This window comes from Cervus elaphus, chromosome 7, assembly GCF_910594005.1.
Source record: "Cervus elaphus chromosome 7, mCerEla1.1, whole genome shotgun sequence".
Classification (NCBI taxonomy): domain Eukaryota; kingdom Metazoa; phylum Chordata; class Mammalia; order Artiodactyla; family Cervidae; genus Cervus; species Cervus elaphus.
The window spans coordinates 10,865,013-10,881,711 of NC_057821.1; the positions used below are offsets into that span (position 1 = coordinate 10,865,013).

A 16,699-nucleotide genomic window follows, 5' to 3' on the forward strand; every position below is an offset into this window, starting at 1 on the left:
TTACTGATTCAATCTCCTTGTTGTTCAGTCGTTGAGTTGTTCAGTCACTCAGTCGTGTCCAACTCTTTGCAACCCCATGTGCTGCAGTCCATATCCTTCACCATCTCCCGGGGCTTGCTCAAAATGATGTCCATCGAGTCGGTGATGCCATCCAACCATCTCATCCTCTGTTGTCCCCTTCTCCTTCTGCCTTCAATCTTTCCAGCATCTTGGTCTTTTCTAATGAGTCAGCTCTTCGCATTAGGTGGCCAAAGTATTGGAGCTTTAGCTTCAGCATCAGTCCTTCCAATGAATATTCAGGACTGATTTCCTTTAGAATTGACTGGTTTGATCTCTTTGCAGTCCAAGGGACTCTCAAGAGTCTTCTCCAACACCATAGTTCAAAAGCATCAATTCTTTGGTGTTCAGCCTTTGTGGTCCAGCTCTCACATCCATACATGACTACTGGAAAAACCATAGTTTTGACTAGATGGATCTTTGTTGGCAAAGTGATGTCTCTGCTTTTTAATATGCTGTCTAGGTTGGTCATAGCTTTTCTTGCAAGAAGCAAGTCTCTCTTAATTTCATGGCTGCAGTCACCATCTGCAGTGCTTTTGTAGCCCAAGAAAATAAAGTCTGTCACTGTTTCCATTGTTTCTCCATCTATCTGCCATGAAGTGATGGGACTGGAGGCCATGATCTTAGTTTTTTGAATGTTGACTTTTAAGCCAGTTTTTTCACTCTCTTCTTTCACCTTCATCAAGAGGCCCTTTAGTTCCTCTTCACTTTCTGCCATAAGGGCGGTGTCATCTACATATCTGAGGTTATTGATATTTCTCCCAGCAATCTTGATTCCAGTTTGCGCTTCTTCCAGCCCAGTGTTTCTCATGATGTACTCTGCATATAAGCTAAATAAGCAGGGTGACAATATACAGCCTTGACGTACTCCTTTTCCTATTTGGAACCAGTGTGTTGTCCATGTCCAGTTCTAACTGTTGCTTCTTGACCTGCAGACAGATTTCTCAGGAGGCAGGTAAGGTGGTCTGGTATTCCCATCTCTTGAAGAATTTTCCATGGTTTGTTGTGATCCACATAGTCAAAGGCTTTAGCATAGCCAATGAAGCAGAAGGAGATGTTTTTCTGGAATTCTCTAGCTTTTTCTATGACCCAGTGGATGTTGGCAGTTTGATCTCTGGTTCCTCTGCCTTTTCTAAATCCAGTTTGTAAAACTGGAAGTTCATGGTTCATGTACTGTTGAGGCCTACCTTTATCTCCTTACTAGTAATTAGTATGCTCAGATTTTCTATTTCTTCCTGATTCAGTCTTGGTAGATTTTAGGTTTCTAAAAATTTATTCACTTTCTTCTAGGTTGTCCAATCTGCTGTAATATAATTGTTCACCTGTGTGTTAGTTGCTCAGTCATGTCCAACTCTTTATGACCTGATGGACTGTAGCCCGCCAGGCTCCTCTGTCCATGGAATTCTCCAGGCAAGAATACTCTGGAGTGGGTAGCCATTTCCTTCTCCAGGGGCTCTTCCCAACTTAGGGATCTAACTCACATCTCCTGAATTGCAGGTGGATTCTTTACTGCCTGAGCCACCAGGGAAGCTCATAATTGTTAACAGTGGTCTCTTATTTCCATAAAGTCAGTCATAATCTCTCCCCCTTAATTTCTGATTTTAGTAACTTGAATCTTCTCTTTTTGTCTATCTAGCTAAAGTTTTTTCAGTTCTTGATCTTTTCAAAGAACTAACTTTTGATTTCCTGTATTTTCTGTATTATTTTTCTATTCTCCATTTCATTTATACCTGCTCTCATCTTTATTATTTCTTCTGCTAGTTTTGGGTTTAGTTTGTTCTTCCTCTGGTTACTTAAATTATAAAGTTAGGTTGTTGATTTGAGGTCTTTTTTGTTTTTTAGTGTAGTTTATAGCTAAAAAATTTCCCTTTAAGAGTCCCTGGTGGTCCAGTGATTGGGACTCAGAATTTTCACTGCCAAGGACCTGGGTTCAGTCCCTGGTCAGGGAACTAAGATTTCACAAACTGAATGGTGTGGCACACACACACACAAAAACAACATTATTTTTCCCCTTAGTCTCACTTTTGCTGTGTCTCTTAAGTTGGTATGTTGTGTTTTCATTTTTCTATTTCTAGTATCTCCTGTGATTTATTTTTTTGATCTATTTTTTAAAGTATATTAATTTCAAAAATTTTGTGGTTTTTTTTTGTTGTTGTTGTTTCTAACTTCATCTTATTGTGGTCTTGTAAGACATTTATCTTTTAGAATCTGTTGTGGCCTAACATGTGGTCTATCTTGGAGAATGCCCTATGTGCATCTGAGAAGAATGCATATCATGTTATTGTGGGGGTGGTGTTCTGTATATATCTGTTAGATCTAGTCCTCTGTTTCCTTAATTATCTTCTGTCTGGTTGTTCTCTGCATTCTTGCCAGTGGGGTACTAATGTCCCCAACTGTTACTCTAGAAATGTCTCTTTCTCCCTTCAGTGCTGTCCATTTTTGCTTCATATATGTTCATGATTGGTCATTAGGTGCTTAAACATTGTAATTGTTAAATTTTCTTGCCATATTGATATAGTATTAATAAATTTTGTTGTTGTTCAGTCGCTAAGTCATGTCTGACTCTGACCTCATGGACTTGCTTCCCTGCCAGGCTTCCCTGTCCTTCACTATCTCCTGGAGCTTGCTCAAGCTCATGTCCATTGAGTCAATGATGCCGTCCAACCATCTCATCCTCTGTTGCCCTCTGCTCCTTCTGCCCTCCACCTTTCCCATATCAGCATTTTTTTTCCAGTGAATCAGCTCTTCACATCAGGTAGCCAAAGTATTGGAGCTCTAGCATCAGTCCTTCCAAGGAATATTCAGGGTTGATTTCCTTTAGGATTGACTGGTTTGATCTCCTTGCTGTCCAAGGGATTCTCAGGAGTCTTCTCCAGCACCACATTTCGAAAGCATCAATTCTTTGGCACTTAGCCTTAATGGTCCAACTCTCACATCTGTACATGACTGCTGGAAAAACTGTAGTTTTGACTAAATGGGACTTTGTTGGGAAAGTGATGTCTCTGCTTTTTCAATACACTAAGTTTGTCATAGCTTTTCTTCCACAGAGCAAGCATCTTTTAATTTTGTGGCTGCAGTCACCATCCACAGTGATTTTGGAGCCCAAGCACATAAAATCTGCTACTGTTTCCATTTTTCCCCATCAATTTATTTATATATAATGTTCTTCTTTGACTTGTAACCTTTCTTGGTTTAAAGTCCATTTTTTCTGATGTTAGTATAGCCACTCCTGCCCTATTTTGGCTACAATTTGCATGGAATATATTTTTTAAATTTCACTTTCAACCTGTTTGTGTTTTTGGATGTCAAGTGAATTTCTTGTAGGAAGCATATACTTGGATCATGTGTATTCATCCATTCTGCCCATCTCTCTTTTGAATGGAGAGTTGAATCCATTTATATACAGAATAATTACTGATAGGAAGAGACATCTGTTATTATATTTGTTTTCTGTATGTTCTGTAGGCTTTTTGTGCCTCAGTTGTATTTCTGTCTTTCGTGTTTAGCTGATTTTTTTTCTAGTGAAATGTTGAAATTCCTATTTTCTTCTTTGTATATTCTATAGTTATTTTTTCAGTTACCATAGAGATTATATTTAACATAAAGTTATAACATTCTAATTTGAATTTTAGTAGGTTCATAATATATGAAACTGGTCCTTTATAGCTCCATCCCCAATCATTTCAGTCGTTGATGTCATTAAAATTACATCTTCACACACTGTGCCCAATACATGAGTAATCATTCTTTCAAATGTATTAGTTTCCTACATTATGTAGAAAACAAGATTTGAAGTTACAAACTAAAGTTACAGTAATATAGACTTTACATTAATAATTATTTTTTCTTTAGATGTGTTAGTCTCTTAAGTCATATAGAAAACAAAGTAGAGTTACAAATCATTTTTAATATTACTTTTATTATTACCCATGTATTTACTGTTACTGAAATTTTATTTCTCAATATGCCTTTGAGGTACTGTCTCGGGTCCTTTCATTTCACCTTGGAGTCTCCGTTGAGCAGGTCTTAGTGGTAACAAATTCCCTCAGCTTTTGTTTATCTGAGAACATCTTAATTTCTCCCTCACTTTTGAAGGGCAGTTCTGCTCGGTAGAGGACTTTTGCTTGACGTTTTGATTTGAGCACTTTGAATATACTGGCCCACTGACTTCTTGTCTCTGATATTTTTGAAGTATATTTGACCTACAACATTACAACATAATGGTTAGATATTTCTGTGAATTACAAAATGATCACTATAATAAATCTAGCTACAGTTTGTGCCATACAAAGATAATTATTGACTATATTCCCCACAGCATACATTTCATCCCTGTGATTCATTTGTTTCAAAACTGGAAGTTTGTACCTTAATTTCTCTTACCCCTTTCACTCATCCCACACTTCCTCCCCTTTGGCAAATACATTTTTATTGCTATTTCTGTGACTCTATTCTGTTTTATTTGTTCATCTGTTTTGTTTTCTAGATTCCATATGTAAATAAAACTGTACAATATTTCTTTGACTTATTTCACTTGGAATAATATCTCTAGGCCCATCTATATTGTTGCAAGTGGCAAGATTTCATTCTTTTTTATGGCTTTTATAAAGTGTTCCACACACACACATCTTTACCCAGTCATTCACTGATAGACACGTTACTTCCATATTTTGGCAACTGTAAATAATGCTGCAATTATTTAGGATCTTTTCTGTTTCCATACAAATTTTAGAATTATTTATTCTAGTTCTATGAAATTCCATTGATTAAAAAAAAGTTAGGCTTCATCAGCTCTTAGTTGTGGCACGTGGGATCTAGTTTCTTGACCAGGGATCCAGCCCTGTGTTGATCCTTTCTTCTCCCAGCATTTTATGATCCTCCCTTTGATCCTTATTGGACAGACTGCTTTTCTCCACTTCACTTAGTTGTCCTCCTGTGCTTTTGTCTTATTCCTTCATTTGGGACATGTTCCTTTGTTGCCTCCTTTGGCCTCTCTGGTTATTTGTATGTGTTAGCGAAGTTGTTTATAGTTCCCAGTGTAGGGAGATGTCCTTGTGGGGGCCCAGTAGCACACCACCCTCTGGAAGCAAACATGTGATTTAGGCGTGTTGACTTCTCTCCTGCTGCTTTCAAGATTCATTGTTTATCCGTTTGAAAAGTATGATTATAATGTGCTGGTTTTGGTTTCTTTGAATTAATCTTACTTGGAGTTTGTTGAGCTTTTGGGATGTTTACACTTATGTGTTTCATCAAAATCAGGAACTTCCAGCCATTATGTCTTCTAACACTTTTCTGCCCCTTTCTCTTTTTCTGGACTCTCATATCTACTCGATGGTATCCCACGGGTCCCTGAGGCTCTGTTTACTTTTTCCAGTCTTTTTTCCTTTTTGTTCTTCAGTCTGAATAATTTCCACCATTCTTTCTTAACGTTTATTAGTTTTTTCTTCTGCCTGCTCAAATCTGCCTTGGAATAATACATCTAGTGAATTTTTCATTGCAGTTGTTGTGCTTTTCAGCTCCAGAATCCCTTTTTGGCTTCTCTTCAGGTTTTTAAAATCTCTTTGATTGTTCCATTTTGTTTACACATTGTTTTCCTGACTTTCTCCATATCTACCTTTAGTTCTTTGAGCATCTTTAAGGCAGTTGTTTAAAATTTTGGTTGTGTATCTGTCATGTCTTTTTCAAGGGAAGAGACTGTTGAATTATTTTTTCCTTTGAATGGGCCTCGTTTCTTCATGTCTTGCATTTTTGTTGTTGTTGAACACTGGCCATTTTAATCTAATAACATGGTATCAACTCTGGAAATCAGAATCTCCCTCATCCGCAGGGTTTTCTGGGTTTTTGTTTTTGTTTTATGATTGTTGTAGGCTGTCTCTGTACTGAGAGTCAGTCTGAGGTATAAACGTAATGTCTTCAGGTCTTTTCTGAGCCTTTCCCTGGGCACATGTGGTCTTTCTCATTTTTCCCATATAGGCAGTTGTTTTTGACTGTGCTAGTTTTTAATGTTTGGCTCCTAAAAGGAAGGGGAAGATGCAAAACGTGAAAAGTAGGGAGCAAAATGCTGCTGGACTTTTGAGGCAGAGGCTTACACTGATGGGGGCGAGATGAGACAACAGCTGCCTACCTCTTTGCATCTCAGTAATCAAGCAGAAATCCCACGCAGGGCATAGATCCTCAATATCCAGGGAACAGCGTCCTTTTTGCCCACCCTAGTTCCCACAAGCTGTGTCAGAAAACTTGCAGAGCTGCCTGCCATGTTGCTGGTTGTAGTGGATGGGTAGCTTCTATTGTGCTAGCTAAAATTAACAAAAACTGCCTACAATTTACTATCCATGCCTGGAAGTTGTAAGGTTTTCATAAACTCCCGAATTCCAAAATAGTTACATCAGACAGATTCTGCCACTGAAGCTGTTCTCTCAGTGGGAGATTCCTGGTGCTTCCTACTCAATCTTCCTAGAATCCTCCTTCACTTCACACTTGATCTACCAGTGTGAGTGGAAATAGATTTAAGATCACTGTGGCCTGAAGACCATAGATCCATTTTGCAGATCCACCCCGAGTTAAGTTGTTGGCTGGTTCCCAGCACCTCAAGGAACAAGATCAGGTTGCAGGGATTGCTAAGAAACCATGTGGTTCTGGCCTCCACATTTCGAGGCAAGTAACAGGAATGAAGGGCCACTGAAGTAAGAGATGTGGAGGGGAGGAAGCCAATTCACTGAGCATCTGCGGAGTACTAGTTTGGGTATAGTGTGCTAGATGCTGAGATGGGGATGAATAAAGGAATGTATGAGTTCCTTGATATCTCAGCGCAGGGTCATGAGTTTACTGTGTTTAGGCTGGTATCACCTTTAGGAAGACTTTGGTATCTGTAGAGGGCAAGGGTATATAGGCGGGTTCACGTTTTTACACTGAAAATATCAGAAGTTCTCACTCTGGAAATGTGGTTGTAAGCAGATATCAAATCAGTAGAGTAACTGGAGTTAGTCACTGCATTGCCAAATACTAATCAATAGCTACTTGTTCTTCCCACCTTATCTCCTTGGTCAAACTTTTAAGTAGCTAACTTCTTGCTGTAGGCATTATGATTTTTGGCTTTAAAGTTATTTAAGCAAGCACACCATCCAAGCAGACCCAGGACAGAAATATTTAATGCCTCAGGAAAGGCTTAGACACTTGGGGGGTATTTATAATGTGTCAAGTAAGCCAGGTTTGAAATACATATCCCAGAATTCCTTCCTTATAATTTTAGTGAAGACCACATGATCTGTGCGATTCAGAAGATGGCAGCAGTGCAGCAGCTATATCCTTTTTACATGTGGAAGCGTAAAGGGGGTTTAAGTGTCTGACGCTAAAGAGGGTTTAAGTGTCTGATGTGTGGGATGCACCCAGTAGTTATGACCCGTTTAAGCCTGTGGCTGCAGGGCAGCTTTTCCTATGCACTGTTTTTAGCGACTCGTACCAACCTTACCCGTGTCAAAGCCTGAGGATTCCACTACTTGCCCTTGATTATGTTAAAAAGGTGGGGGTCCCTCCAAACAAAGATACTGAGGTGTTTGCTCAAAATGAGCAGGGTGCAGAGGAAAACCTTTTGCCTTTTCTTGCTGCAGCCAGATTCTAGTGAGGATCTAATATCTGGTTGTTTTGCACTGTGAATAAGGGTTCACGATGTATGTGACATCAGCTCTTTAGGCCTTCATACTGTGATATATCCAAGAAAAATGCTACTTAAGAGGAAATACTTGTTTAACACACAACAGCACCTGACACATGCTTACTTACATTTTACATATTTATTAAAGGGCACAATTAAACCCCTTCACTTCCCAAACGGAACCTACCTTACAATGAAAATGGTGGAATGTCTACTGGTTAATGAAAACACAGAATCCTCTTCTTTTTCTGATTATTCAGTTCATTTGAACAAAGACACATAATTCCATTGCCTGTACCCCAGTGTTGATCTCCAGTTGTGTCTTAGAGCAAGGAGCAGGACAGTATTGTCTCTTGTCAATTTTCTGAGGTTTCATTTTTTCAGCTGGGCCCCCAAAGTAGTTTCCCAACCAAATCAACTTTTTTCTTGAAGACTATTTGAGAAAAACCAAGAATAATGGTGGGGTTGGGGCACTTCCCAGGTGGTTCAGTGGTAAAGAGTCCGCCCACCAGCGAAGGAGAAGCGGGTTCGATCTTTGGGTCAGGAAGATCCCCTAGAGAAGAAAACAGCAGCCTACTCCAGTATTCTTGCCTGGAGAATCCTACAGACAGAGGAGTCTGATAGATTACAGCCCATGGGGTCACAAAAGAATCAGACACAACTTAGTGATTAAAACAACACAACAACAAGAATAATGGGAAATCACATTTGTTTTTCTCAATTTATTTAAGGAACACAAAAAAGTGCATCTGAATAGTTTTAAAAAACAATTTGCTTTTAATTCATCTGTCTCACCACTCCAAATGCAGTCTAAGAGACCGTTGATTTCTAGACAAATTGTTTAAAATTACTGAATTTGATACAAGAGTACATAAAGTTTGTCTTGAGTGGTGAGGGCACCCTGTAAGAGTTCGCTCTGAACCACCTGCCCACCCTTCCCTCTCTCTCCACACACTTTCTTTCCTGTTCCCGTGACCCATAACATACACTAGGGAGACAGTGGGCTAAGAGAATCTAGTTTTGGGAATAGTATTTTGCTTGTTACCTGCAAAAATCTAACTGGCCTTTTAGGATCTAATTTCAGTCTTGACCTCATTGGAGTCATGCTCTAATCAACGGAGCTACAAATACTAGACAGTTAAGCAGATAAGCAAAATCAACTTTTGTTTTATATTCTCTAGGTGAGATTGGGGCTTTTTAAAGAAATACCTCATGAAAAAAGACAAATGTGTACATGAGAAATTAAAAAGGGTTTTAGTTATCATTAAAGGAGAAACTCAATTCCATTTGTTCCATAGAGACGAAAACTGGTATAAAAAGGAAATGACTTTATTTTTATGTTTTAACATGGGTCCTAACCCAAGAATAAAAGTGTTTTGTTAAAACCACCATAAAAATAAAAATGAATCTCAAATATAATTGCCAGTGTTTTTTAGGATTTAAAAAGGTGAGATGTTCCAGGTTGAAACAAATGTTTTTTGGTTTGCCAAATGCATTCTTATTTCTTAGGCTGTGGGACTAGAAAGCCATGCTTTATCTCGCTTACCCGTAAAGACTAAAATTCAACTACATGTACGTATTTAAGACTTGCTCTAGTTCAATGCCCAAGTACTGGAGATTTTAGGCTAGATGTACCTGCCTGGGAAGCTGTTTTCAACTCTTCCACAATCATACCAGAACAAAGCAGCTAGCAGTGCAGGAAAAGAAAGCTACTGCATGTCAAACCTGCGAGGAAAACAGTTAATGGAGAAGAGCAATGATTTATTTTTTCAACCTCACAGATTTTGTTTTTAAAAATTAAGCTACTTAGTAGTAAAAAGTCAAAAAAATAGAGGAGTGTAAATAAACTTCCATATATCAGTATACACGTGTTTATGACACAGGAATTTTAAAAAGACAACAAAAAAATGCTTCAAGGATCCTAGATAGATAGGTTAAATAAAAACTCACTCCACGTCAAAGATATAAGAATAAGTCTGAAATTCTTGACAGGAGAGGTTAGAATGGAAGTAAGAAACTGAACGGTAGCAATGAGCAGGCATTACTGGATTCAACATCCTTTCCTGACAGGGAAGAAAAAGCACAATTCAGTGTCTCAGAACTTCATCCAAAGCGGGGAAGGCTAATCCAGAACCTCCTCCTGCTCACTATCATGGAAGAGTGTTTTAGGAATGACAGGGTTCCCCCTCGGGGGAGAGGCTGCGGGGCAGAAGCCGCTCTCACAGGGGGGTTGCTTGACTAAGGCGGCAAAGTCAGCAAGCAAGACGCCTCTGAGGTTCTGGCTTTCAAGTGTGTGATGCTGCTGTGGACCTGAGGGGGACCTGACCCCTCTACGGTGGGTTCTGTTCGTTAAAAATGCAACAGCTTCCATTCAGAGCACTTCAGTCATTTGAAAAACAAACCCCTCCCCCCCACCCCCAACTCTCCCCTGCCCAACTATAGGAAAGAAGAAACTCATCAAGCATTGATTTCTAGGTTTCTGCAGTGCTATTAAAGTTCAATCAAATGTAAAACCTAACAGACAGCCCCCTTGTTAGAATAATCTCAAGGGACCCAGAATTGGATATTGCAAGTTGACATCAACTGAAATGAGCGGGACTCAAGGTGCTGGCTCAGGCTCCACACTGACAGGCGCTGCTCTGCTCCGCCTGCAGTGGTCCCACGCCACCCCCTCGATGAGACCTCTGGGCAGCAGCAGGGTGGTGGTTTTTTGGGAAGCTACTGGTTTTGCTGTTTGCTTCCAGAATCACATAGACTATAACAAACTTTACACTAAACACTGTTTAGTCCTGAGTTGGGTGAAAGCCCATGCAGGAGGGGCCGAGTTCGTTAGGACTCTTCCCCCCATGGCGTGCTGTCATACGTGCCCTTCGGCTTTCTGCTCGTCCATTGACGGACTTCCTATTTCTTTTTCGTTGGTGACCCCTTCTAAAGTCTTCTTGCTCACTGCTTTACTGGCCTCTTCCTAAGGAACAAACAAGGAATCAAGAGGGTTAGAGGAAAAAAGAAATGTCCAGTTGCTTCCTGGCTCCTCTAGACGGTCAGGTCTAACACAAGAGGGCCTGAGCATGACTGTATTGGGATTCACGGCTGGTCAGTCCCAGCGCTGCCGCCATAATTAGCCTGGGAGCGTTCCCTCTTCTTTGGTTAAAGTGACCAGCCTGCCCCAGGGACAGCTTTGACCGTCAAGTCGTGACCGAGGGTCTGAGTGGATGGTCAGCGAGGACCAGAATACACCCGAGTGGTCGGGGGGCTGACTGCTCCTCTTGGGTTGCTAGGTTGGCTCTTAAGCCTCAAAGTAAAGGGCATGGGGTGGGGCTTCCCCCTCAGAGCCTATTTCCTAGGAAGCTCGGAAGTTTTGACAAGCAAGTGTTGTGTTTGGGTTTTAAAATAACAACAAAAGCCTTAGTGTACTTTTAGGGAATTAATTCCCCTCTTCTCTTGCATGGACGTGCCAGGGCCTCATGGCTGTGCCTCTGGTGAACAGAACTGCACACCTGTCTGGCTCGTCCTCTGGATCCAAAGGAGCCTTGGTGGGCTCTGAAGTCCTTTTCCCTCCTCGTGGCCTCTGGGGTGTCTTCCTGGGCCTGTGTCCTACAGGAACCTCCTTAGGACGGAAGTCAGAGGCGCGGTCCGCCCGTCCTCCCCTCACCTGAAGGTGGGTGGGTTCTACACATACCTTTGCGTCCTGCTCCGCAAACTTCTTGAACATGTTGGCATAGATCCTGCGGTCCCGCTCGTTGTGCTCCTTAGCCTTTTTCTGGCACATGGAGATCTGCAGTCTTGCGGCCTTATTCTGGGGGTTTACTTCCAACACTTTCTCAAAGTCGCCCTTGGCTGACTCGAACTCGTTCATGAGCAGTTGGGCTTCACCCCGCCTGTATAAGCCCTTCTCATTGGCACTGTCCAGTCCAAGGGCCTGGGGACAGATGGGCTATATTTTAGAAAGGATGCATGTACCCTGTAGGAATTTGGAGAGAAAAGTCTCTGGCCAAGGGAATTAGAAAAGACCAGGCTCAAGGCAATTATATACTATTAATCAAAATAATAAAATGCATTTCTATATTTAATGCAATTTCTATAAAGATCCCAAGGATCTTTTGAGAAGTTCATTTTAAACGCCAATGGGAGGAGGGCTTTTGAGAAGTTCATTTTAAACGCCAATGGAAGAAGTAAATGCCTAAGGCTGAGAAAATTTTTGTAAATACAAAAATATTGAGGGGACTTGACCTACCAGAAAAAAAGATATACTATTAAACTACTGAGATTAAAACAGTTGTTAGTTTTCCATGAAAAAACACGTTAGTGGAACAGAACACAGCATCTGGAAACAGATTCATGTGTATGTATATAAAAAAGATTTAATAATCACAAAGATGGTAAAGTAAATCATGTAGAAAAAGGATTAACTTCAATAAATGGGGTTAAAACAGTGACTATCCATGTAGAAAATAAGACAGTCTATGTAGAAAATAAGATTTAGATTCTTACTTCATAAACACAAAAATAAATTCTAAACCAAATATATTTACATGCAACCCCCCATAAAAATATAATACGGTTATTCTTTTTAAAAAGCAAACCTAGTTGGAGGAGGTTTAAGTACCAAATGGTTATTTTTTTTATAATCTTAGGATGTAAACAAGCAATTCAGAGAAGAAATACTAGTTATTTCAATACAAGTAATGAAAAGATGTGCAACTTAATTAGTAACCAAGAACTAAAAATGAAAATAAGAATTTTCTATTGTCAATAATACTGAGGAATCACTGATAATATTCAATAATATATAAAGTATTAAAATTTTTAAACATATCTAAATATATTGACACAATGTCTTTCGACCCAGTATGTCGACTTCTAGGGATTTTATCCTAGAGAAATAATCCCATACATGTGCAGAGAGACACTATATAATTTGTAATATCAAAACCCTGAAAATCTACCAAAACGGGTTGGTTAAATAAATTGATAAATACATACACTGGATACTAAAAGAATACTTTAAAGATACTAAAAGATACTATAAAAAGAATATGATGAACTGATCAGATGTGGAAAGATGTCCTTATTTTCTAGAACTATAAATCTATACATTCTCATTAGAAAGTACACATACATGTTACTCTACTTATGGACATGGAAAAACAAGAGGAATGTGTGTGTGAAGTGAATGACCGTGGTCTTGGGAGAGGGTCAGTGGGAATTTTATGAATGGACTCAGGTTTTTAGATGTTTCTGTAATGTCTGAATATTGAATGACTTTATACTACTTCTATAAAGAAAGAATAACACAGGTTTAAAAATGTAATACTAACATTATTCTCTCAGGCAAAATACCATTTAATATATTTAATATATTATGTTATGTATTTCACATAACATACTGATCCACAAAATTCAAAATATTAAAACTCAATCTTACAAAGAAGGCTTGAAATCGTTGCTTGCTTTTCTTGTTCCCTTCGTCTGTCTGTAAGATACACCCAGTTACTAGCTTGCACCCACAGTAACATGTACACTGTTCACTCTGGGACCTAATATCTGACACAGTAGCACCATTAGTATAAAAAAGAACAGAATCATATGTGTGGTACTTCTCCTGGTCTTTTAGGTACTGCTTACCATGTTAATAGTACAGATGTAATGAAGGGTGCTGATGCTTTGTGGGTCTTGCAAATTATTTATGTGTAACCCTAGGCAGTGAATAAATATGATAATAAAAAAGTGACTTGTATGTATCCCTGGATGAACAATCACAGCCTAAAGACCTAAAAGACTTAATAAGTTAAATCTGTTTTTACACATGAAAAGATGCTCAATATCACTCATTATCAGAGAAATGCAAATCAAAACCACAATGAGGTACCATTACACGCCAGTCAGGATGGCTGCTATCCAAAAGTCTACAAGCAATAAATGCTGGAGAAGGTGTGGAGAAAAGGGAACCCTCTTACACTGTTGGTGGGAATGCAAACTAGTACAGCCGCTATGGAGAACAGTGTGGAGATTTCTTAAAAAACTGGAAATAGAACTGCCATATGACCCAGCAATCCCACTTCTGGGCATACACACTGAGGAAACCAGATCTGAAAGAGACACATGCACCCCAATGTTCATCGCAGCACTGTTTTAATAGCCAGGACATGGAAGCAACCTAGATGCCCATCAGCAGACGAATGGATAAGAAAGCTGTGGTACATATACACCATGGAATATTACTCAGCCATTAAAAAGAATACATTTGAATCAGTTCTAATGAGATGGATGAAACTGGAGCCCATTATACAGAGTGAAGTAAGCCAGAAAGATAAAGACCATTACAGTATACTAACACATATATATGGAATTTAGAAAGATGGTAATGATACCCTATATGCAAAACAGAAAAAGAGACACAGATGTACAGAACAGACTTTTGGACTCTGTGGGAGAAGGCGAGGGTGGAATGTTTCAAGAGAACAGCATCAAAACATGTATATTATCTATGGTGAAAAAGATCACCAGGCCAGGGTGGGTGGGTGCATGAGACAAGTGCTTGGGCCTGGTGCACTGGGAAGACCCAGAGGGATCGGGTGGAGAGGGAGGGGGAGGGGGAGGGGGGATCGGGATGGGGAATACGTGTAAATCCATGGCTGATTCATGTCACTGTATGACAAAAACCACTACAATATTGTAAAGTAATTAGCCTCCAACTAATAAAAATAAATGAAAAAAAAATAAGTTAAATCTGTTTTTATAAAATTGTGTAATCTGGTATCAAATGCCATAGACTTAAGGTCATGGATAAATATTGCTTAATTTTATCAAAAGTTTTAATTCATAATGTATTATTATAAACAGTCTAGGCATTAAGAAAGTATAACTGTACTAAAAAAAGCTTTCTGTATTTCCCAGTTCTTACTGAGAAATAAATAATCCCAAACAAAACAAAACAAAACGAAAAACCCAAACCTTGGCTGAGAGGAAGTGGAAGATGACTAAGCATGAAGACAGGGAAAAAGATCCAGACTATGTAACGTTCATCCCACACGCAGACACTTTACCTTGTCGCAGCACTCCACGGCTTTGGTATATTCTCTGAGCTTCAGGTAGCACATGGCCAGGTTCAGGAAGGCAGCGAGCAGAAACGACTCAGAAGCTTTCGATTCCTTTTCTGATAAGCCATATTCCATCTCTAACCAGGACACTATCTTCCCATACTGAATCACTGCCTGCATGTACTTGCCTCCCTAAGAGAGAGAAGCTAGTAATTACTTGCTGTACTGGCTCTGGAGCGAGTTCAAAGGGAGAATAAGCTCAGCCCTCCGGGAGCAGAGCAGACCCCCAGAGGGGCGCCACCCGCTCGTCCCAAGCAGGCTGTGCGAGTGCCCTGCTCTCCAGGCACCGCTCCCAGTGACCTCCGAGCTGCTGCACGGCGGGCACCCTGATGCTCTTCGCCAGCATTTACCATCTCACCCTTTTCAGCACACGGGCATCAAGGCTTTTGGGTTACATTCTTTGGTGCCAGTATTTACCGAACTTTCGTAAGGCCCGAGAGTAGCTGTGGACTATGTCACTAGTTTACTCAGAGGGAAGTCACTTTCCCCTTTTCTCCTGACGATGAGTCGTGCACAGCAGACACTATATTCTGGTAAGTGCTAGTCCCAAACCCAGCAGATCTTCGTTAACTAAACCAAGGGTTGGCAAACTTTTCCTATAAAAGGGAAGATAATACTGTAGGCTTTGGAGACCAAACAGCCTCTGCTGCAACTCTGTTCTGGGTACGAAAGCAATGACAGACAATATATAAACAAAGGGGTGTGGCTGAGTCCCAGGAGAGCCCTGCCTACAGAAACAGGCTGTGGTCTGCTAACCACTGATCTATAGACCGAGAGAATATACACAATGAACAGCTGTCCAGCATACCTAACTATAAAACAAAAAAAATCACACAGGTGTTAGTCACCTGACTACATGAGAAAGACTTTTCTCTTAATCATATTTTCGCTCTCAGTAACAACTGTGAATAAAAATTGTATAATTCACATGAATGATATATATGCTCTATTACTGTAGAAAAGAGGCCCTGATTGTCAATTTCTGGTGATGAGGATGGGGTAGACACAGTTCCAAGTGGACGGCCTAGGTCTGAGGGTACAGTCTTCCTGGGCTCACAAGGGGTTACTTCCCAGTATGCCCAGGGAAACTGAAATGCATTTCATATATCTCACCTACTGAACAGCATAGCTCAGACTGACCTACCTTCAGTGTGATCTAGCCTACAGTTGGGCAAAATCATCTAACACAAAGCCTATTTTATAATAGAGTGTTGAATATCTCATGTAGTTTATTGAACACTGTCCTGAAAGTGAAAACCAGAAAGGTGTGTGGGTCCAGAACCGCTGCGTCAGTTGTTCAGCCCTGTGATCCCATGGCTGGGAGCTGTGCTCACTGCTGATGACATCACCAGTCTGGGATGAAGCAAGCCCAAATTCATGTAAACCCGGATGCATGTTGCTTTCACACAGGTGTAAGTTGGGGGCTGGCTGGCCTTGTAGTTTGTCGTAAGCCTTAGGCCCCACTACTCAAGATTAAAGTCCTTACCAGTTTTCTGTCACTGTCTTTGCTCTTGCTGGATTATGAGCTTTTGGGGACAGGAAGCATGCCCTATCCCTTTTGGAATATTCAGGGTTTAACAAGAGGTGGCTATTGATGATGGTTTGCTAAATAAATATTAAGGTCAAAGGAATATAACCATGGAATCGAGTTTTTCAATCATCGGGAGCAAGCTGGAGATATGGGTGAAAATGAAAGGTGTCCTTTTGTTTAGATTCAGTGAGAAGGGCAGGCATTTTCCCTGTTATGTCTAGTTTCTTCTTCCTCTCACTCATCCTCCTCTAATTACCTTTCTATCTAATATATTATCATAGAGGAAGGAAAGGGCCTGGGAGGACAAAGACCAGATCCAATCACTTCAGTAGGTTCTGACTATCAGAATCATAGAGGTTA

At 40.2% G+C, this 16,699-nt stretch overlaps 1 protein-coding gene and 1 long non-coding RNA gene across 3 annotated transcripts in view; both read right to left on the reverse strand.

Moving 5' to 3' along the window:
* Positions 1–3,956: 3,956 nt before the first annotated feature.
* On the reverse strand, positions 3,957–8,303 carry LOC122696988. Its single transcript, XR_006341977.1, has 2 exons — positions 7,896–8,303; positions 3,957–4,259 (listed from the first exon to the last, which is right to left on the reverse strand). It is a non-coding gene; the product is annotated as an uncharacterized LOC122696988 (long non-coding RNA).
* Positions 8,304–8,400: 97 nt separating this feature from the next.
* The window catches only part of FKBP5 (FKBP prolyl isomerase 5), a 115,581-nt gene continuing 107,282 nt past the window's right edge, over positions 8,401–16,699 (reverse strand). For both annotated transcript variants that reach the window (XM_043907279.1, XM_043907278.1), the window contains exons 10-12: positions 14,755–14,940; positions 11,388–11,627; positions 8,401–10,673 (exon numbers count right to left, since the gene is read on the reverse strand). In XM_043907279.1, coding sequence (XP_043763214.1) covers positions 10,566–10,673; positions 11,388–11,627; positions 14,755–14,940 — 534 coding nt within the window. In that variant the 3' untranslated portion in view covers positions 8,401–10,565. The remainder of the gene's footprint in view (positions 10,674–11,387; positions 11,628–14,754; positions 14,941–16,699) is intronic.